Source organism: Oncorhynchus gorbuscha, unplaced genomic scaffold (genome assembly GCF_021184085.1).
Source record: "Oncorhynchus gorbuscha isolate QuinsamMale2020 ecotype Even-year unplaced genomic scaffold, OgorEven_v1.0 Un_scaffold_564, whole genome shotgun sequence".
In the NCBI taxonomy this organism is placed as follows: Eukaryota; Metazoa; Chordata; class Actinopteri; order Salmoniformes; family Salmonidae; genus Oncorhynchus; species Oncorhynchus gorbuscha.
Window position 1 is genome coordinate 451,794 of NW_025745395.1, and position 22,524 is coordinate 474,317.

The 22,524-nt window shown below is 46.4% G+C and overlaps 1 protein-coding gene across 1 annotated transcript in view; it reads left to right on the forward strand.

Annotated features, from left to right (window-relative positions):
- Positions 1-22,524, forward strand: part of LOC124018701 (protein sidekick-1-like) — a 60,622-nt gene that overhangs the window by 21,157 nt on the left and 16,941 nt on the right. The window contains exons 9-14 of the mRNA XM_046334053.1: positions 3,393-3,579; positions 5,026-5,163; positions 7,878-8,039; positions 17,656-17,781; positions 19,298-19,462; positions 21,460-21,597. Of these exons, the coding sequence (XP_046190009.1) occupies positions 3,393-3,579; positions 5,026-5,163; positions 7,878-8,039; positions 17,656-17,781; positions 19,298-19,462; positions 21,460-21,597 (916 nt within the window). The remainder of the gene's footprint in view (positions 1-3,392; positions 3,580-5,025; positions 5,164-7,877; positions 8,040-17,655; positions 17,782-19,297; positions 19,463-21,459; positions 21,598-22,524) is intronic.

Genomic DNA, 22,524 nt, shown 5'->3' on the forward strand with positions numbered 1-22,524 from the left:
GAGAGAAGGGGAGAGAAGGAGAGAGAAGGGGAGAGATGGAGAGGAGAGGGAGGAGGCGAGGGAGAAGGGGAGAGAGAAGGAGAGAGATGGAGAGAGAAGGGGAGAGATGGAGAGGAGAGGGAGGAGGCGAGGGAGAAGGGGAGAGAGAAGGGGAGAGATGGAGAGGAGAGGAAGAGGAGAGAGAGAAGGGGAGAGATGGAAAGGAGAGGGAGGAGGAGAGGGAGAAGGGGAGAGATGGAAAGGAGAGAGAGGAGGGGAGAGAGAAGGAGAGAGATGGAGAGGAGAGGGAGAGGAGAGAGAGAAGGCGAGGGAGAAGGGGAGAGATGGAGAGGAGAGGGAGGAGGGGAGAGAGAAGGAGAGAGATGGAGAGAGAAGGGGAGAGAGAAGGGGAGAGATGGAAAGGAGAGGGAGAAGGGGAGAGATGGAGAGGAGAGGGAGGAGGCGAGGGAGAAGGGGAGAGATGGAGAGGAGAGGGAGAAGGGGAGAGATGGAGAGGAGATGGAGAGGAGAGAGAGAAGGCGAGGGAGAAGGGGAGAGATGGAAAGGAGAGGGAGAAGGGGAGAGATGGAGAGGAGATGGAGAGGAGAGAGCGAGAAGGCGAGGGAGAAGGGGAGAGATGGAGAGGAGAGGGAGGAGGGGAGAGAGAAGGAGAGAGATGGAGAGAGAAGGGGAGAGAGAAGGGGAGAGATGGAAAGGAGAGGGAGAAGGGGAGAGATGGCGAGGGAGAAGGGGAGAGATGGAGAGGAGAGAGAGAAGGGGAGAGAGAAGGAGAGAGAAGGGGAGAGATGGAGAGGAGAGGGAGGAGGCGAGGGAGAAGGGGAGAGAGAAGGAGAGAGATGGAGAGAGAAGGGGAGAGATGGAGAGGAGAGGGAGGAGGAGAGAGAGAAGGGGAGAGAGAAGGAGAGAGATGGAGAGGGAGAGAGTGAAGGGGAGAGATGGAGAGACATTGGAATTACTTTTCTAGAGTTGAGGTTTTGTAGAGTTGAAGTTTTAAAGAGTGGGTTTTGTAGAGTTGAGGTTTTGTAGAGTTGAGGTTTTGTAGAGTTGAAGTTTTAAAGAGGGGGTTTTGTGTTAGAATGTTCCAGTCCAGTAATAATGAGGATTATCCATTATAATGACAAGCTGAACTCACATCACAACATCATTCTGCTGGACACATCATGTTGTTATAGAGAATACATCACTACATCATTCTGATGGACACATCAGGTCATGTTGTTATAGAGAATACATCACTACATCATTCTGATGGACACATCAGGTCATGTTGTTATAGAGAATACATCACTACATCATTCTGATGGACACATCAGGTCATGTTGTTATAGAGAATACATCACTACATCATTCTGATGGACACATCATGTTGTTATAGAGAATACATCACTACATCATTCTGATGGACACATCAGGTCATGTTGTTATAGAGAATACATCACTACATCATTCTGATGGACACATCAGGTCATGTTGTTATAGAGAATACATCACTACATCATTCTGATGGACACATCACGTTGTTATAGAGAATACATCACTACATCATTCTGATGGACACATCAGGTCATGTTGTTATAGAGAATACATCACTACATCATTCTGATGGACACATCAGGTCATGTTGTTATAGAGAATACATCACTACATCATTCTGATGGATACATCACGTTGTTATAGAGAATACATCACTACATCATTCTGATGGACACATCAGGTCATGTTGTTATAGAGAATACATCACTACATCATTCTGATGGACACATCAGGTCATGTTGTTATAGAGAATACATCACTACATCATTCTGATGGACACATCATGTTGTTATAGAGAATACATCACTACATCATTCTGATGGATACATCACGTTGTTATAGAGAATACATCACTACATCATTCTGATGGATACATCACGTTGTTATAGAGAATACATCACTACATCATTCTGATGGGCACATCAGGTCATGTTGTTATAGAGAATACATCACTACATCATTCTGATGGACACATCAGGTCATGTTGTTATAGAGAATACATCACTACATCATTCTGATGGACACATCAGGTCATGTTGTTATAGAGAATACATCACTACATCATTCTGATGGACACATCATGTTGTTATATAGAATACATCACTACATCATTCTGATGGACACATCATGTTGTTATATAGAATACATCACTACATCATTCTGATGGACACATCAGGTCATGTTGTTATAGAGAATACATCACTACATCATTCTGATGGATACATCACGTTGTTATAGAGAATACATCACTACATCATTCTGATGGGCACATCAGGTCATGTTGTTATAGAGAATCCATCACTACATCATTCTGATGGACACATCAGGTCATGTTGTTATAGAGAATACATCACTACATCATTCTGATGGACACATCATGTTGTTATAGAGAATACATCACTACATCATTCTGATGGACACATCATGTTGTTATAGAGAATACATCACTACATCATTCTGATGGACACATCATGTTGTTATATAGAATACATCACTACATCATTCTGATGGACACATCATGTTGTTATATAGAATACATCACTACATCATTCTGATGGACACATCATGTTGTTATATAGAATACATCACTACATCATTCTGATGGACACATCATGTTGTTATATAGAATACATCACTACATCATTCTGATGGACACATCATGTTGTTATATAGAATACATCACTACATCATTCTGATGGACACATCATGTTGTTATATAGAATACATCACTACATCATTCTGATGGACACATCATGTTGTTATATAGAATACATCACTACATCATTCTGATGGACACATCATGTTGTTATATAGAATACATCACTACATCATTCTGTTGGGCACATCATGTTGTTATATAGAATACATCACTACATCATTCTGATGGACACATCATGTTGTTATAGAGAATACATCACTACATCATTCTGATGGACACATCATGTTGTTATATAGAATACATCACTACATCATTCTGTTGGGCACATCAGGTCATGTTGTCATGGACACATCAGGTCATGTTGTCATGGGTACATCAGGTCATGTTGTCATGGACACATCAGGTCATGTTGTTATAGAGAATACATCACTACATCATTCTGATGGACGCATCAGGTCATGTTGTCATGGACACATCAGGTCATGTTGTTATAGAGAATACATCACTACATCATTCTGATGGACACATCAGGTCATGTTGTTATAGAGAATACATCACTACATCATTCTGATGGGTACATCAGCAGAATATTGAGCATGTGTACCCTTCTGGGTACAACCCGAAAGGAACCATTGTCTCAGTAGAAAATGGGTCTCACTTCCTGTGTGCGACTTCTTCCTGTTTCCTGTGCTGTGGTCAGATCCACTACTGGCAGGGTGCCAGACAGAACGAGACAGAGAAGGTGACGGTGGTGTTTGTTCCTGACACGCGTGTTCGTCTGGTCAACCTCACGTGTTACACGTCCTACCTCGTCACGCTGTCTGCCTTCAACGTGGCTGGAGACGGCCCGCCCAGCGAACCCCGGGGCGCCAAGACCCTACAGGCTGGTAGGTTCCCTAACCTCTAACCCCTGACCTCTTACCCCTAACCTCTAACTCTGGGGTGCCAAGACCCTACAGGCCGGTAGGTTCCCTAACCTCTAACCCCTAACCCCTAACCTCTAATCCCTAACCTCTAACCCCGGGGCGCCAAGACCCTACAGGCCGGTAGGTTCCCTAACCTCTAACCCCTAACCTCTAACCTCTGACCCCTAACCCCTAACCTCTAACCCCGGGAGGCCAAGACCCTACAGGCTGGTAAGTTCCCTAACCTCTAACCCCTAACCTCTAACCCCGGGCCGCCAAGACCCTACAGGCTGGTAAGTTCCCTAACCTCTAACCCCTAACCTCTAACCCCGGGCCGCCAAGACCCTACAGGCCGGTAGGTTCCCTAACCTCTAACCTCTAACGCCGGGAGGCCAAGACCCTACAGGCTGGTAGGTTCCCTAACCTCTAACCCCTAACCTCTAACCCCGGGGCGCCAAGACCCTACAGGCCGGTAGGTTCCTTAACCTCTAACCTCTAACCCCGGGAGGCCAAGACCCTACAGGGTGATAGGTTCCCTAACCTCTAACCCCTAACCCATCCAGTTAACCCTGGGATACGTATGTGTTAGACCTGGCTTGAAATATGATTTGAAATCGATGAAAAATCTTTATCTGGGCTTGATAATGATGGAGCCTGTTGTAATGGAAGAGCTGAGAGTTTACACACATATCTAATAGTACCTGATCCCAGGTCTGCTCTGTCTAAAGCAGACACTGAGAGTTTACACACACACATCTAATAGTATCTGATCCCAGGTCTGCTCTGTCTAAAGCAGACACTGAGAGTTTACACACACATCTAATAGTATCTGATCCCAGGTCTGCTCTGTCTAAAGCAGACACTGAGAGTTTACACACACACATCTAATAGTATCTGATCCCAGGTCTGCTCTGTCTAAAGCAGACACTGAGAGTTTACACACACACATCTAATAGTATCTGATCCCAGGTCTGCTCTGTCTAAAGCAGACACTGAGAGTTTACACACACACATCTAATAGTATCTGATCCCAGGTCTGCTCTGTCTAAAGCAGACACTGAGAGTTTACACACACACATCTAATAGTATCTGATCCCAGGTCTGCTCTGTCTAAAGCAGACACTGAGAGTTTACACACACACATCTAATAGTATCTGATCCCAGGTCTGCTCTGTCTAAAGCAGACACTGAGAGTTTACACACACACATCTAATAGTATCTGATCCCAGGTCTGCTCTGTCTAAAGCAGACACTGAGAGTTTACACACACACATCTAATAGTATCTGATCCCAGGTCTGCTCTGTCTAAAGCAGACACTGAGAGTTTACACACACACATCTAATAGTATCTGATCCCAGGTCTGCTCTGTCTAAAGTAGAACATCTAGATGGTATGAATGTAATGATGACCTGTGTAACCCCCCCCAGCCCCCAGCCAGCCTAGTTTCCTGTCGTTTTCGGAGGTGACAGGATGGAGTGTCAACGTCTCCTGGGGGGCGCCCAGCGCTTCTAACGGGGTAGTGGAGGGGTACAGGGTGGTCTACCAGCCCACACAGCCTGTACAGGGTAACTAACACACACACCTAGCAACACACACAGCCTGTACAGGGTAACTAACACACACACACCTAGCAACACACACACACCTAACAACACACAGCCTGTACAGGGTAACTAACACACACGCACACACCTAGAAACACACACACACACAGCCTGTACAGGGTAACTAACACACACACACACACCTAGAAACATACACACACCTAGCAACACACACACACACAGCCTACACAGGGTAACTAACACACACACACACACACCTAACAACACACACCTAACACACACTCACACGCCTAACAACACACACACACACGCCTAGCAACACACACACACCTAGCAACACACACACACCTAACAACACACCTAACAACACACACACACACCTAGCAACCCACACAAACCTAATTACACACACACACCTAACACACACTCACACGCCTAACAACACACACACACACACACACGCCTAGCAACACACACACACCTAACAACACACACACACCTAACAACACACACACACCTAACACACACTCACATGCCTAACAACACACACACACACACACGCCTAGCAACACACACACACGCCTAGCAACACACTCACATGCCTAACAAAACACACACCAGTTTCTGCGAGGAAAATGTTGCTGACAAACAAAACAAGGTGTTTATTTGTGTTTAATGGTGTTTAATGGTGTTTAGTGGTGTTTAATGGTGTTTAGTGGTGTTTATTTGTGTTTAGTGGTGTTTAATGGTGTTTATTGGTGTTTAATGGTGTTTAATGGTGTTTAATGGTGTTTAGTGGTGTTTATTGGTGTTTATTGGTGTTTAATGGTGTTTATTTGTATTTAATGGTGTTTAATGGTGTTTATTGGTGTTTATTTGTGTTTAATGGTGTTTAATGGTGTTTATTGGTGTTTAATGGTGTTTAATGGTGTTTAATGGTGTTTAGTGGTGTTTATTGGTGTTTAATGGTGTTTAATGGTGTTTATTGGTGTTTAATGGTGTTTAGTGGTGTTTATTTGTGTTTAATGGTGTTTAATGATGTTTAATGGTGTTTAATGGTGTTTATTGGTGTGTAATGGTGTTTAGTGGTGTTTATTTGTGTTTAATGGTGTTTAATGGTGTTTAATGGGGTTTAATGGTGTTTATTGGTGTTTAATGGTGTTTAATGGTGTTTATTGGTGTTTAATGGTGTTTAGTGGTGTTTATTTGTGTTTAATGGTGTTTAATGGTGTTTAATGGTGTTTAATGGTGTTTATTGGTGTGTAATGGTGTTTAGTGGTGTTTATTTGTGTTTAATGGTGTTTAATGGTGTTTATTTGTGTTTAATGGTGTTTAATGGTGTTTATTTGTGTTTAATGGTGTTTATTGGTGTTTAATGGTATTTAGTGGTGTTTATTTGTGTTTAATGGTGTTTAATGGTGTTTAATGGTGTTTAATGGTGTTTATTGGTGTTTAATGGTGTTTAATGGTGTTTAATGGTGTTTAATGGTGTTTAATGTTGTTTAATGGTGTTTATTGGTGTTTATTGGTGTTTAATGATGTTTAATGGTGTTTAATGGTGTTTAATGGTGTTTATTGGTGTTTGTTGGTGTTTATTGGTGTTTAATGGTGTTTAATGATGTTTAATGGTGTTTAATGGTGTTTAATGGGGTTTAATGGTGTTTAATGGTGTTTAGTGGTGTTTGTTGGTGTTTAATGGTGTTTAATGGGGTTTAATGGTGTTTGTTGGTGTTTAATGGTGTTTATTTGTGTTTAATGGTGTTTAGTCGTGTTTGTTGGTGTTTATTGGTGTTTAATGGTGTTTAATGATGTTTAATGGTGTTTAATGGTGTTTAATGGTGTTTATTGGTGTTTATTTGTGTTTAATGGTGTTTAATGGTGTGTAATGGTGTTTATTTGTGTTTAATGGTGTTTAATGGTGTGTAATGGTGTTTAATGGTGTGTAATGGTGTTTAATGGTGTTTATTGGTGTTTAATGGTGTTTAGTGGTGTTTATTTGTGTTTAATGGTGTTTAATGGTGTTTAGTGGTGTTTATTTGTGTTTAATGGTGTTTATTTGTGTTTAATGGTGTTTAATGGTGTTTAGTGGTGTTTATTTGTGTTTAATGGTGTTTAGTGGTGTTTATTTGTGTTTAATGGTGTTTAGTGGTGTTTATTTGTGTTTAATGGTGTTTAATGGTGTTTAGTGGTGTTTATTTGTGTTTAATGGTGTTTAGTGGTGTTTATTTGTGTTTATTGGTGTTTAATGGTGTTTAGTGGTGTTTATTTGTGTTTAATGGTGTTTAGTGGTGTTTAATAGTGTTTAATGGTGTTTAATGGTGTTTAGTGGTGTTTATTTGTGTTTATTGGTGTTTAATGGTGTTTAGTGGTGTTTATTTGTGTTTAATGGTGTTTAGTGGTGTTTAATAGTGTTTAATGGTGTTTAATGGTGTTTAATGGTGTTTAATGGTGTTTAATGGTGTTTAATGGTGTTTATTGGTGTTTAATGGTGTTTAATGGTGTTTAATGGTGTTTAGTGGTGTTTAATAGTGTTTAATGGTGTTTAATGGTGTTTAATGGTGTTTAATGGTGTTTAATGGTGTTTGTACATGTTTTAATGTGTGTGTGTGTGTGTGTGTGTGTGTGTGTGTGTGTGTGTGTGTGTGTGTGTGTGTGTGTGTGTGTGTGTGTGTGTGTGTGTGTGTGTGTGTGTGTGTGTGTGTGTGTGTGTCTAGGTGTGAGTCGGGTGGTGACGGTGGAGGTGAAGGGTAGCTGGCAGCATTGGTTGAAGGTCAGAGACCTGACTAAAGGAGTAACCTACAGGTTCAGTGTCCAGGCCAGAACAGTCAGCTACGGACCTGCTGTCCACTGTAACGTCACCTCACAACCTCTACAGGGTAAGGAGAGGGGGGGGGTTAGGAGTCTGTGTGAGGTGTGTGTATAGTGTGTGAGGTGTGTGTGTGTTGTGTGTGAGGTGAGTGTGTTTAGTGTGTATGTGTAGTGTGTGAGATGTGTGTGTGAGGTTAGTGTAGTGTGTGAGGTGTGAGTGTGAGTTGTGAGAGTGTGTGTTGTGTGTGTGTATAGTGTGTGAGGTGTGTGTGTGAGGTTAGTGTAGTGTGTGAGGTGTGTGTGTGAGTTGTGAGAGTGTGTGTTGTGTGTGTGTATAGTGTGTGAGGTGTGTGTGTGAGGTGTGTGTGTAGTGTGTGAGATGTGTGTGTGAGGTGTGTGTGTAGTGCGTGAGGTGTGTGTGTGTAGTCTGTGAGGTGTGTGAGTGTTGTGTGTGAGGTGTGTAAGTGTAGTGTGTAGGTGTGTGAGGTGTGTGAGGTGTGTGAGTGTAGTGTGTAGGTGTGTGAGGTGTGTGAAATGTGTGTAGTGTGTGTGGTGTGTGAGGTGTGTGTAGTGTAGTGTGTGTAGTGTGTGAGGTGTGTGTAGTGTAGTGTGTGTAGTGTGTGAGTTGTGTGAAGTGTGTGTAGTGTGTGTAGTGTGTGAGGTGTGGGTAGTGTGTGTAGTGTGTGTAGTGTGTGAGGTGTGGGTAGTGTGTGTAGTGTGTGTAGTGTGTGAGGTGTGTGAAGTGTGTGTAGTGTGTGTAGTGTGTGAGGTGTGTGAAGTGTAGTGTGTGTAGTGTGTGGGTGTAGTGTGTGAGGTGTGTATAGTGTAGTGTGTGTAGTGTGTGAGCTGTGTGGGTGTAGTGTGTGTAGTGTAGTGTGTGTAGTGTGTGAGGTGTTTGTAGTGTAGTGTAGTGTAGTGTAGTGTAGTGTAGTGTAGTGTAGTGTAGTGTAGTGTAGTGTAGTGTGTGAGGTGTGTGTAGTGTAGTGTGTAGTGTAGTGTAGTGTGTGTAGTGTAGTGTAGTGTATTGTAGTGTGTGTAGTGTAGTGTAGTGTGTGTAGTGTGTGAGCTGTGTGGGTGTAGTGTGTGTAGTGTAGTGTGTGTGGTGTGTGAGGTGTTTGTAGTGTAGTGTAGTGTAGTGTAGTGTAGTGTAGTGTAGTGTAGTGTAGTGTAGTGTGTGTAGTGTAGTGTAGTGTGTGTAGTGTAGTGTAGTGTAGTGTGTGTAGTGTAGTGTAGTGTGTGTAGTGTAGTGTAGTGTAGTGTAGTGTAGTGTAGTGTAGTGTAGTGTAGTGTAGTGTAGTGTGTGAGGTGTGTGTAGTGTAGTGTAGTGTAGTGTAGTGTAGTGTAGTGTAGTGTAGTGTAGTGTAGTGTGTGAGGTGTGTGTAGTGTAGTGTAGTGTAGTGTAGTGTAGTGTAGTGTAGTGTAGTGTGTGTAGTGTGTGTAGTGTAGTGTAGTGTGTGAGGTGTGTGTAGTGTAGTGTAGTGTGTGTAGTGTAGTGTGTGAGGTGTGTGTAGTGTAGTGTGTGAGGTGTGTGTAGTGTAGTGTGTGAGGTGTGTGTAGTGTAGTGTGTGAGGTGTGTGTAGTGTAGTGTGTAAGGTGTGTGTAGTGTAGTGTGTGTAGTGTAGTGTGTGTAGTGTAGTGTGTGAGGTGTGTGTAGTGTAGTGTAGTGTAGTGTAGTGTAGTGTAGTGTAGTGTAGTGTAGTGTAGTGTAGTGTAGTGTGTGAGGTGTGGGTAGTGTAGTGTGTGAGATGTGTGTAGTGTGCAGTGTAGTGTGTGAGGTGTGTGTAGTGTGCAGTGTAGTGTGTGAGGTGTGTGTAGTGTAGTGTGTGAGGTGTGTGTAGTGTAGTGTGTGAGGTGTGTGTAGTGTAGTGTAGTGTGTGAGGTGTGTGTAGTGTGCAGTGTAGTGTGTGAGGTGTGTGTAGTGTAGTGTGTGAGGTGTGTGTAGTGTAGTGTGTGAGGTGTGTGTAGTGTAGTGTGTGAGGTGTGTGTAGTGTAGTGTAGTGTGTGAGGTGTGTGTAGTGTAGTGTGTGAGGTGTGTGTAGTGTAGTGTAGTGTGTGAGGTGTGTGTAGTGTAGTGTGTGAGGTGTGTGTAGTGTAGTGTGTGTAGTGTGTGAGGTGTGTGTAGTGTAGTGTGTGAGGTGTGTGTAGTGTAGTGTGTGAGGTGTGTTTAGTGTAGTGTAGTGTGTGAGGTGTGTGTAGTGTAGTGTGTGAGGTGTGTGTAGTGTAGTGTGTGAGGTGTGTGTACTGTAGTGTAGTGTGTGAGGTGTGTGTAGTGTAGTGTGTGAGGTGTGTGTAGTGTAGTGTGTGAGGTGTGTGTAGTGTAGTGTATCAAATCAAACATGCGCCGAATACAACAAGGGTAGACTTCACCGTGAAATGCTTTACTTACAAGCCCTTAACCAACAGTGCAGTGCAAGAAGAAGAAGTAGACTAGATTTAAAAAGTAATAATAAAAACACAATAAGAATAACCAGGCTATATACGTACCTACACAATGGAAGGCTACATACAGGGGGGCACCGGCACAGCGTCAGTGTGCGGGGGTACAGGTTAAAGGTCATTTGTACATATAGGTAGGGGTGAAGTGACTCTGCATAGATAATAAACAGTGAGTAGCAGCAGTGTACAAAAAGGGGACGTGGGGTCAATGTAAATTGTCCTGTTGCGATTTTATGAATTGTTCAGCAGTCTTATGGCTTGGGGGTAGAAGCTGTTGATGAGCCTTTTGGTCTTTGACTTGGCGCTCCTGTTATGCAGGTGAATGAGGACCCAAAAGCGACTTAGCGAAAACAGAGTCTTTATTCCAGTAATTGGCAAAAGTAATACTCCTGGACAATTAAAGAAGAAAACAAAACATGAAAAAACTTAAATCCACTCGTAGTGACGAGGACAGACTGGAGACTCGACCATTGACTGCAGGTTGCCTCGGGAAGGCACCGACCGTAGCAGACTAAGACACCTGCTCACACGCAGCATCTGAAGGAGACAAGACACGACAGGGCGAGACAATGACACAGCACAGCGAACATCATACAAGGATCCGACAAGGACAGAAGCGGAAAACAAGGGGAGAAATAGGGACTCTAATCAGAGGACAAAATAGGGGACAGGTGTGAAAAGACTAAATGAGTGAGTTAGGAGAATGAGGAACAGCTGGGAGCAGGAACGGAACGATAGAGAGAGGAGAGAGAGGGAGGGGGAGAGAGAGGGATAGAAAAAGGGAACGAACCTAATAAGACCAGCAGGGGGAAACGAACAGAAGGGAAAGCATAATGACAAGACAATATATGACAAAACATGACAGTACCCCCCCACTCACCGAGCGCCTCCTGGCGCACTCGAGGAGGAATCCTGGCGGCAACGGAGGAAATCATCAATCAGCGAACGGTCCAGCACGTCCCGAGATGGAACCCAACTCCTCTCCTCAGGACCGTAACCCTCCCAATCCACTAGGTACTGGTGACCACGTCCCCGAGAACGCATGTCCATGATCCTACGTACCTTGTAAATAGGTGCGCCCTCGACAAGGACGGGGGGAGGGGAAGACGAACGGGGGTGCGAAGAAAGGGCTTGACACAGGAGACATGGAAGACAGGATGGACGCGACGAAGATGTCGCGGAAGAAGCAGTCGCACAGCGACAGGATTGACGACATGGGAGACACGGAACCGACCAATGAACCGCGGAGTCAACTTACGAGAAGCTGTCGTAAGGGGAAGGTTACGAGTGGAAAGCCACACTCTCTGGCCGCGACAATACCTAGGACTCTTAATCCTACGTTTATTGGCGGCTCTCACAGTCTGCGCCCTGTAACGGCAAAGTGCAGACCTCACCCTCCTCCAGGTGCGCTCACAACGTTGGACAAAAGCCTGAGCGGAGGGAACGCTGGACTCGGCGAGCTGGGACGAGAACAGAGGAGGCTGGTAACCCAGACTACTCTGAAACGGAGATAGCGCGGTAGCAGACGAAGGAAGCGAGTTGTGAGCATATTCTGCCCAGGGGAGCTGTTCTGCCCAAGACGCAGGGTTTCTAAAAGAAAGGCTGCGTAGTATGCGACCAATCGTCTGATTGGCCCTTTCTGCTTGACCGTTAGACTGGGGATGAAAACCGGAAGAGAGACTGACGGAAGCACCAATCAAACGACAGAACTCCCTCCAAAACTGTGACGTGAATTGCGGACCTCTGTCTGAAACGGCGTCTAACGGGAGGCCATGAATTCTGAACACATTCTCGATGATGATTTGTGCCGTCTCCTTAACGGAAGGAAGCTTAGCGAGGGGAATGAAATGTGCCGCCTTAGAGAACCTATCGACAACCGTAAGAATCACAGTCTTCCCCGCAGACGAAGGCAGACCGGTAATGAAGTCTAAGGCGATGTGAGACCATGGTCGAGAAGGAATGGGAAGCGGTCTGAGACGACCGGCAGGAGGAGAGTTACCTGACTTAGTCTGCGCGCAGTCCGAACAAGCAGCCACGAAACGGCGCGTGTCACGCTCCTGAGTAGGCCACCAAAAGCGCTGGCGAATAGAAGCAAGTGTACCTCGAACGCCGGGATGGCCAGCTAACTTGGCAGAGTGAGCCCACTGAAGAACAGCCAGACGAGTAGAAACAGGAACGAAAAGAAGGTTACTAGGACAAGCACGCGGCGACGCAGTGTGAGTGAGTGCTTGCTTAACCTGTCTCTCAATTCCCCAGACTGTCAACCCGACAACACGCCCATAAGGAAGAATCCCCTCGGGATCAGTAGAAGCCACAGAAGAACTAAAGAGACGGGATAAGGCATCAGGCTTGGTGTTCTTATTACCCGGGCGATAAGAAATCACAAACTCGAAACGAGCGAAAAACAACGCCCAACGAGCTTGACGTGCATTAAGTCGTTTGGCAGAACGGATGTACTCAAGGTTCTTATGGTCAGTCCAAACGACAAAAGGAACGGTCGCCCCCTCCAACCACTGTCGCCATTCGCCTAGGGCTAAGCGGATGGCGAGCAGTTCGCGGTTACCTACATCATAGTTGCGTTCCGATGGCGACAGGCGATGAGAAAAATAAGCGCAAGGATGGACCTTATCGTCAGACTGGAAGCGCTGGGATAGAATGGCTCCCACGCCCACCTCTGAAGCGTCAACCTCGACAATGAATTGTTTAGTGACGTCAGGAGTAACGAGGATAGGAGCGGACGTAAAACGCTTCTTGAGGAGATCAAAAGCTCCCTGGGCGGAACCGGACCACTTAAAGCACGTCTTGACAGAAGTAAGAGCTGTGAGAGGGGCAGCAACTTGACCGAAATTACGAATGAAACGCCGATAGAAATTAGCGAAACCTAGAAAGCGCTGCAACTTGACCGAAATTACGAATGAAACGCCGATAGAAATTAGCGAAACCTAGAAAGCGCTGCAACTCGACACGTGACCTTGGAACGGACCAATCACTGACAACCTGGACCTTAGCGGGATCCATCTGAATGCCTTCAGCGGAAATAACAGAACCGAGAAAAGTGACAGAGGAGACATGAAAGGCGCACTTCTCAGCCTTCACGTAGAGACAATTCTCTAAAAGGCGCTGGAGTACACGTCGAACGTGCTGAACATGAATCTTGAGTGACGGTGAAAAAATCAGGATATCGTCAAGGTAGACAAAAACAAAGATGTTCAGCATGTCTCTCAGTACATCATTAACTAATGCCTGAAAAACAGCTGGAGCATTAGCGAGACCAAACGGCAGAACCCGGTACTCAAAATGCCCTAACGGAGTGTTAAACGCCGTTTTCCACTCGTCCCCCTCTCTGATGCGCACGAGATGGTAAGCATTACGAAGGTCCAACTTAGTAAAGAACCTGGCTCCCTGCAGAATCTCGAAGGCTGATGACATAAGGGGAAGCGGATAACGATTCTTAACCGTTATGTCATTCAGCCCTCGATAATCCACGCAGGGGCGCAGAGTACCGTCTTTCTTCTTAACAAAAAAAAAAACCCCGCCCCGGCAGGAGAGGAAGAAGGCACTACGGTGCCGGCGTCAAGAGAAACAGACAAATAATCCTCGAGAGCCTTACGTTCGGGAGCCGACAGAGAGTATAGTCTACCCCGAGGGGGAGTGGTCCCCGGAAGGAGATCAATACTACAATCATACGACCGGTGAGGAGGAAGGGAGTTGGCTCTGGACCGACTGAAGACCGTGTGCAGATCATGATATTCCTCCGGCACTCCTGTCAAATCACCAGGTTCCTCCTGAGAAGAGGGGACAGAAGAAACAGGAGGGATAGCAGACATTAAACACTTCACATGACAAGAAACGTTCCAGGATAGGATAGAATTACTAGACCAATTAATAGAAGGATTATGACATACTAGCCAGGGATGACCCAAAACAACAGGTGTAAAAGGTGAATGAAAAATCAAAAAGGAAATAGTCTCACTGTGGTTACCAGATACTGTGAGGGTTAAAGGTAGTGTCTCATATCTGATACTGGGGAGATGACTACCATCTAAGGCGAACATGGGCGTGGGCTTCCCTAACTGTCTGAGAGGAATGTCATGTTTCCGAGCCCATGCTTCGTCCATAAAACAACCCTCAGCCCCAGAGTCTATCAAGGCACTGCAAGAAGCAGCCGAACCGGTCCAGCGTAGATGGACCGACATAGTAGTACAGGATCTTGATGGAGAGACCTGAGTAGTAGCGCTCACCAGTAGCCCTCCGCTTACTGATGAGCTCTGGCTTTTACTGGACATGAATTGACAAAATGTCCAGCAAAACCGCAATAGAGGCACAGGCGGTTGGTGATCCTCCGTTCCCTCTCCTTAGTCGAGATGCGAATACCTCCCAGCTGCATGGGCTCAGTCTCTGAGCCGGAGGAAGGAGATGGTTGCGATGCGGAGAGGGAAACACCGTTAACGCGAGCTCTCTTCCACGAGCTCGGTGACGAAGATCTACCCGTCGTTCTATGCGGATGGCGAGTGCAATCAAAGAGTCCACACTGGAAGGAACCTCCCGGGAGAGAATCTCATCCTTAACCTCTGCGTGGAGTCCCTCCAGAAAACGAGCGAGCAGCGCCGGCTCGTTCCAGTCACTAGAGGCAGCAAGAGTGCGAAACTCTATAGAGTAATCCGTTATGGATCGATCACCTTGACATAGGGAAGCCAGGGCCCAAGAAGCCTCCCTACCAAAAACTGAACGATCAAAAACCCGTATCATCTCCTCTTTAAAGTTCAGGTAATTGTTAGAACAATCAGCCCTTGCCTCCCAGATAGCTGTGCCCCACTCTCGAGCCCGGCCAGTAAGGAGTGATATGACGTAAGCAACCCGAGCTCTCTCTCTTGAGTATGTGTTGGGTTGGAGAGAGAACACAATATCACACTGGGTGAGAAAGGAGCGGCACTCAGTGGGCTGCCCGGAGTAACAAGGTGGGTTATTAACCCTAGGTTCCGGAGACTCGGCAGACCAGGAAGTAGCTGGTGGCACAAGACGAAGACTCTGGAACTGTCCAGAGAGGTCGGAAACCTGAGCGGCCAGGGTCTCAACGGCATGACGAGCAGCAGACAATTCCTGCTCGTGTCTGCCGAGCATAGCTCCCTGGATCTCGACGGCAGTGTTACGAGAATCCGTAGTCGCTGGGTCCATTCTTGGTCGGATCCTTCTGTTAAGCAGGTGAATGAGGACCCAAAAGCGACTTAGCGAAAACAGAGTCTTTATTCCAGTAATTGGCAAAAGTAATACTCCTGGACAATTAAAGAAGAAAACAAAACATGAAAAAACTTAAATCCACTGGTAGTGACGAGGACAGACTGGAGACTCGACCATTGACTGCAGGTTGCCTCGGGAAGGCACCGACCGTAGCAGACTAAGACACCTGCTCACACGCAGCATCTGAAGGAGACAAGACACGACAGGGCGAGACAATGACACAGCACAGCGAACATCATACAAGGATCCGACAAGGACAGAAGCGGAAAACAAGGGGAGAAATAGGGACTCTAATCAGAGGACAAAATAGGGGACAGGTGTGAAAAGACTAAATGAGTGAGTTAGGAGAATGAGGAACAGCTGGGAGCAGGAACGGAACAATAGAGAGAGGAGAGAGAGGGAGGGGGGGAGAGAGGGATAGAAAAAGGGAACGAACCTAATAAGACCAGCAGGGGTAAACGAACAGAAGGGAAAGCATAATGACAAGACAATATATGACAAAACATGACAGCTCCGGTACCTTGGGAGTCTCTGACAATTTTTGGGGCATTCCTCTGACACCACCTATTATATAGGTCCTGGATGGCAGGCAGCTTGGCCCCAGTGATGTACTGGGCCGTTCTCACTACCCTCTGTAGCGTCTTACGGTCAGATGCAGAGCAGTTGCCGTACCAGGCGGTGATGCAACCGGTCAAGATGCTCTCGATGGTGCAGCTGTAGAACCTTTTGAGGATCTGGGGACCCATGCCAAATCTTTTTAGTCCAGGATCCAGTTGCAGAGGGAGGTGTTTAATCCCAGAGTCCTTAGCTTAGTGATAAGCTTCGTGGGCACTATGCTGTTGAACGCTGAGCTGTAGTCAATGAACAGCATTCTCACATAGGTGTTCCTTTTGTCCAGGTGAGAAAGGACAGGGTGGAGGGCATCTGTGGATCTGTTGGGGCGGAATGCGAATTGGATTGGGTCTAGGGTGTCCGGGAGGATGCTGTTGATGTGAGCCATGATCAGCCGTTCAAAGCACTTCATGGCTACCGACATGTCCCATGGGGTCCCATGGGGTCCCATGGGGCGGTAATCTTTAAGGCAGGTTCCCTTCAGTTCCTTGGGACTGTGTTGGTCTGCTTGAAACGTGTAGGCATTACAGAAAAATGTCAGTGAAGACACTTGACAGTTGGTCAGCGCATGCTTTGAGTACATGTCCTGGTAATCTGTCTGGCCCAGCGGCTGTAAATGTTGACCTGTTTAAAGGTTTTGTTCACATCGACTACCGAGAGCAGTGGTCCTTCTGTAGCTCAGTTGGTAGAGCATGGCGCTTGTAACGCCAGGGTAGTGGGTTCGATCCCCGGGACCACCCATACGTAGAATGTATGCACACATGACTGTAAGTTGCTTTGGATAAAAGCGTCTGCTAAATGGCATATATTATTATATTATTATTATTATTTATTATCACACAGTCATCCAGAACAGCTGGTGGTCTCGTGCATGTTTCAGTGTTGCTTGCCTTGAAGCGAGCATAAAAGGCATTTGGCTCGTCTGGTAGGCTCACGTCAATTGGCAGGTCGCGTCAGGGTTTCTCTCTGTAGTCCGTAATGGTTATCAAGCCCTGCCACATCTGACGAGCGTCAGAGCCGATGTAGTAGGATTCAATCTTTATCCTGTATCGACGCGTTGCTTGTTTGACGGGTCGTCTGAGGGCATAGCGGGATTTTTTATCAGCGTCCGGATTAGTCTCCTTGAACGTTCTAGCCTTTATGTGGATGTTGCCTGTAATCCATGGCTTCTGGTTGGGATATGTACGTACAGTCACTGTGGGGATGCACTTATTGATGAAGCCAATGACTGAGGTGGTATATTCCTCAATGCCATGTGTATGTGAAGTGTGTGAGGTGTGTGTTAAGTGTGTTAGGTTTATGTGTGTTCAGCTCCAGACCTGCTATACACACCAACATCCCCAACATCTACAAGTTTCTGTGTTTATATGGTCTGAATGGCTCCTCCCTCTCCCCCAGGCACCCCTGGTTCACCCATGGAGATGTCAGTCACCAAGTCCTCCTCGGCGCTGACCATTCATTGGTCGGAGGGAGACGCGGGGGCGGGACCTGTCATAGGTTACATTATCGAGGCTCGTCCCTCAGGTGAGCAAGCGAATGTGTGTCCGTGGTGCGTGTCTGTGGTGTGTGTGTCCCTCTCCTTCTATCTTCCCTCTCCTTCTATCTTCCTCTCCTTCTCTCTTCCTCTCCTTCTCTCTTCCTCTCCTTCTATCTTCCCTCTCCTTCTATCTTCCTCTCCTTCTCTCTTCCCTTCTATCATCCCTCTCCTTCTCTCTTCCCTCTCCTTCTATCTTCCCTTCTATCTTCCCTCTCCTTCTATCTTCCCTCCTTTTCTCTTCCCTCCTATCTTCCCTCTCCTTCTATCTTCCTCTCCTTCTATATTCCCTCTCCTTCTCTCTTCCCTCCTTTTCTCTTCCCTCCTATCTTCCCTCTCCTTCTATCTCCCTCTCCTTCTATCTTCCTCTCCTTCTCTCTTCCTCTCCTATCTTCCCTCTCCTTCTATCTTCCTCTCCTTCTCTCTTCCCTTCTATCATCCCTCTCCTTCTCTCTTCCCGCTCCTTCTATCTTCCCTTCTATCTTCCCTCTCCTATCTTCCCTCCTTTACTCTTCCCTCCTATCTTCCCTCTCCTTCTATTTTCCTCTCCTTCTATCTTCCTCTCCTTCTATCTTCCTCTCCTTATATATTCCCTCTCCTTCTCTCTTCCCTCCTTTTCTCTTCCCTCCTATCTTCCCTCTCCTTCTATCTTCCTCTCCTTCTATCTTCCTCTCCTTCTATCTTCCTCTCCTTCTCTCTTCCCTTCTATCATCCCTCTCCTTCTCTCTTCCCTCTCCTTCTATCTTCCTCTCCTTCTATCTTCCTCTCCTTCTATCTTCCCTCCTTCTCTCTTCCCTCTCCTTCTCTCTTCCCTCTCCTTCTATCTTCCTCTCCTCCTATCTTCCTCTCCTTCTATCTTCCTCTCCTTCTCTCTTCCCTCTCCTTTTCTCTTCCCTCCTATTTTCCTCTCCTTCTATCTTCCCTCTCCTTCTCTCTTCCCTCTCCTTCTATCTTCCTCTCCTTCTATCTTCCCTCTCCTTCTCTCTTCCCTCTCCTTCTCTCTCTTCCCTCTCCTTCTATCTTCCTCTCCTTCTATCTTCCTCTCCTTCTATCTTCCTCTCCTTCTATCTTCCTCTCCTTCTATCTTCCCTATCCTTCTCTCTTCCCTCTCCTTCTCTCTTCCCTCTCCTTCTATCTTCCTCTCCTTCTATCTTCCCTCTCCTTCTCTCTTCCCTCTCCTTCTATCTTCCTCTCCTTCTATCTTCCCTCTCCTTCTCTCTTCCCTCTCCTTCTCTCTTCCCTCTCCTTCTATCTTCCCTCTCCTTCTATCTTCCCTCTCCTTCTATCTTCCCTCTCCTTCTATCTTCCCTCTCCTTCTATCTTCCTCTCCTTCTCTCTTCCCTCTCCTTCTCTCTTTCGCCTCCTATCTTTCTTATCCTTCTATCACTAATGATATTTACACTTCCTTTTACATTGTCTCACTACCCTCCTTCTCTCCCTTCCTACTCTCTCTCCCTCTCACTCTTCCCCCCTCTCTCTCTTTCCTGTCTCTCTCTCGCTCTTCAGATGAAGGGATGTGGGACTCGTTTGTCAGGCTCCTCCCCCCCAGCAGTAGGTCAGCAACCGTGGAGATGGACCGTCTGAGGTCAGGGGTCGGATATGAGTTCCGTGTCATCGCTGTCAATCGCTACGGTTATGGGGAACCCAGCACGCCGTCCACCGCACTCGCTGGTAAACACACACACACACACAGAAACAGTAACACAGTCTCTGTGTTAACACTGTGCTGCCATCTAGTGTCAGACTGAAGCAGCTCCAGCTGTAACAGTATCAACAGCATCCTGTCACCAGGCTGGTTATAAAGGCCTTCATAACAGTGATATGTCTCCATCCTGTCTCCAGACTGGTTATAAAGGCCTTCATCACAGTGATATGTCTCCATCCTGTCTCCAGACTGGTTATAAAGGCCTTCATCACAGTGATATGTCTCCATCCTGTCTCCAGACTGGTTATAAAGGCCTTCATAACAGTGATATGTCTCCAGACTGGTTATAAAGGCCTTCATCACAGTGATATGTCTCCATCCTGTCTCCAGACTGGTTATAAAGGCCTTCATCACAGTGATATGTCTCCATCCTGTCTCCAGACTGATTATAAAGGCCTTCATCACAGTGATATGTCTCCATCCTGTCTCCAGACTGATTATAAAGGCCTCCATAACAGTGATATGTCTCCAGACTGATTATAAAGGCCTTCATAACAGTGATATGTCTCCATCCTGTCTCCAGACTGGTTATAAAGGCCTCCATCACAGTGATATGTCTCCAGACTGGTTATAAAGGCCTTCATAACAGTGATATGTCTCCATCCTGTCTCCAGACTGGTTATAAAGGCCTTCATCACAGTGATATGTCTCCATCCTGTCTCCAAACTGGTTATAAAGGCCTTCATAACAGTGATATGTCTCCAGACTGGTTATAAAGGCCTTCATAACAGAGATATGTCTCCATCCTGTCTCCAGACTGATTATAAAGGCCTTCATCACAGTGATATGTCTCCAGACTGGTTATAAAGGCCTTCATAACAGAGATATGTCTCCATCCTGTCTCCAGACTGGTTATAAAGGCCTTCCTAACAGTGATATGTCTCCATCCTGTCTCCAGACTGGTTATAAAGGCCTTCATAACAGTGATATGTCTCCATCCTGTCTCCAGACTGCTTATAAAGGCCTTCCTAACAGTGATATGTCTCCATCCTGTCTCCAGACTGCTTATAAAGGCCTTCATAACAGTGATATGTCTCCATCCTGTCTCCAGACTGCTTATAAAGGCCTTCCTAACAGTGATACGTCTCCATACTGTCTCCAGACTGGTTATAAAGGCCTTCCTAACAGTGATATGTCTCCATCCTGTCTCCAGACTGGTTATAAAGGTCTTCCTAACAGTAATGTGTCCTGTCCGTAGCTCTGTGGGACCGTCCCTTCTATGAGGAGTGGTGGTTCCTGTTAGTCCTGTCTCCAGACTGGTTATAAAGGCCTTCCTAACAGTAATGTGTCCTGTCCGTAGCTCTGTGGGACCGTCCCTTCTATGAGGAGTGGTGGTTCCTGTTGGTCCTGTCTCCAGACTGGTTATAAAGGCCTTCCTAACAGTAATGTGTCCTGTCCGTAGCTCTGTGGGACCGTCCCTTCTATGAGGAGTGGTGGTTCCTGTTGGTCCTGTCTCCAGACTGGTTATAAAGGCCTCCATAACAGTAATGTGTCCTGTCCGTAGCTCTGTGGGACCGTCCCTTCTATGAGGAGTGGTGGTTCCTGTTAGTCCTGTCACCAGACTGGTTATAAAGGCCTCCATAACAGTAATGTGTCCTGTCCGTAGCTCTGTGGGACCGTCCCTTCTATGAGGAGTGGTGGTTCCTGTTGGTCCTGTCACCAGACTGGTTATAAAGGCCTTCCTAACAGTAATGTGTCCTGTCCGTAGCTCTGTGGGACCGTCCCTTCTATGAGGAGTGGTGGTTCCTGTTAGTCCTGTCTCCAGACTGGTTATAAAGGCCTTCCTAACAGTAATGTGTCTCCATCCTGTCTCCAGACTGGTTATAAAGGCCTTCCTAACAGTAATGTGTCCTGTCCGTAGCTCTGTGGGACCGTCCCTTCTATGAGGAGTGGTGGTTCCTGTTGGTCCTGTCTCCAGACTGGTTATAAAGGCCTTCCTAACAGTAATGTGTCCTGTCCGTAGCTCTGTGGGACCGTCCCTTCTATGAGGAGTGGTGGTTCCTGTTGGTCCTGTCTCTGATTGGTCTGATCATGATCCTCATGTTGGTGTTCAGCCTCCTGCTGCACGGACACAACCACAAGTACAGGAGCTGCAGCACAGGTACACACACCTACACACCTAATACACAGGTACACACACCTACACACCTAATACACAGGTACACACACCTACACACCTAATACACAGGTACACACACCTACACACCTAATACACAGGTACACACCTAATACACAGGTACACACCTAATACACAGGTACACACACCTACACACCTAATACACAGGTACACACACCTAATACACAGGTACACACACCTAATACACAGGTACATACACCTACACACCTAATACACAGGTACACACACCTACACACCTAATACACAGGTACACACCTAATACACAGGTACACACACCTAATACACAGGTACACACACCTACACACCTAATACACAGGTACACACCTAATACACAGGTACACACACCTAATACACAGGTACATACACCTACACACCTAATACACAGGTACACACACCTACACACCTAATACACAGGTACACACCTAATACACAGGAACACACACCTAATACACAGGTACACACACCTACACACCTAATACACAGGTACATTTACATTTACATTTAAGTCATTTAGCAGACGCTCTTATCCAGAGCGACTTACAAATTGGTGCATTCACCTTATGACATCCAGTGGGACAGTCACTTAACAATAGTGCATCTAAAACTTAGGGGGGGTGAGAGGGATTACTTATCCTATCCTAGGTATTCCTTAAAGAGGTGGGGTTTCAGGTGTCTCCGGAAGGTGGTGATTGACTCCGCTGTCCTGGCGTCGTGAGGGAGTTTGTTCCACCATTGGGGGCCAGGGCAGCGAACAGTTTTGACTGGGCTGAGCGGGAGCTGTACTTCCTCAGTGGTAGGGAGGCGAGCAGGCCAGAGGTGGATGAACGCAGTGCCCTTGTTTGGGTGTAGGGCCTGATCAGAGCCTGGAGGTACTGAGGTGCCGTTCCCCTC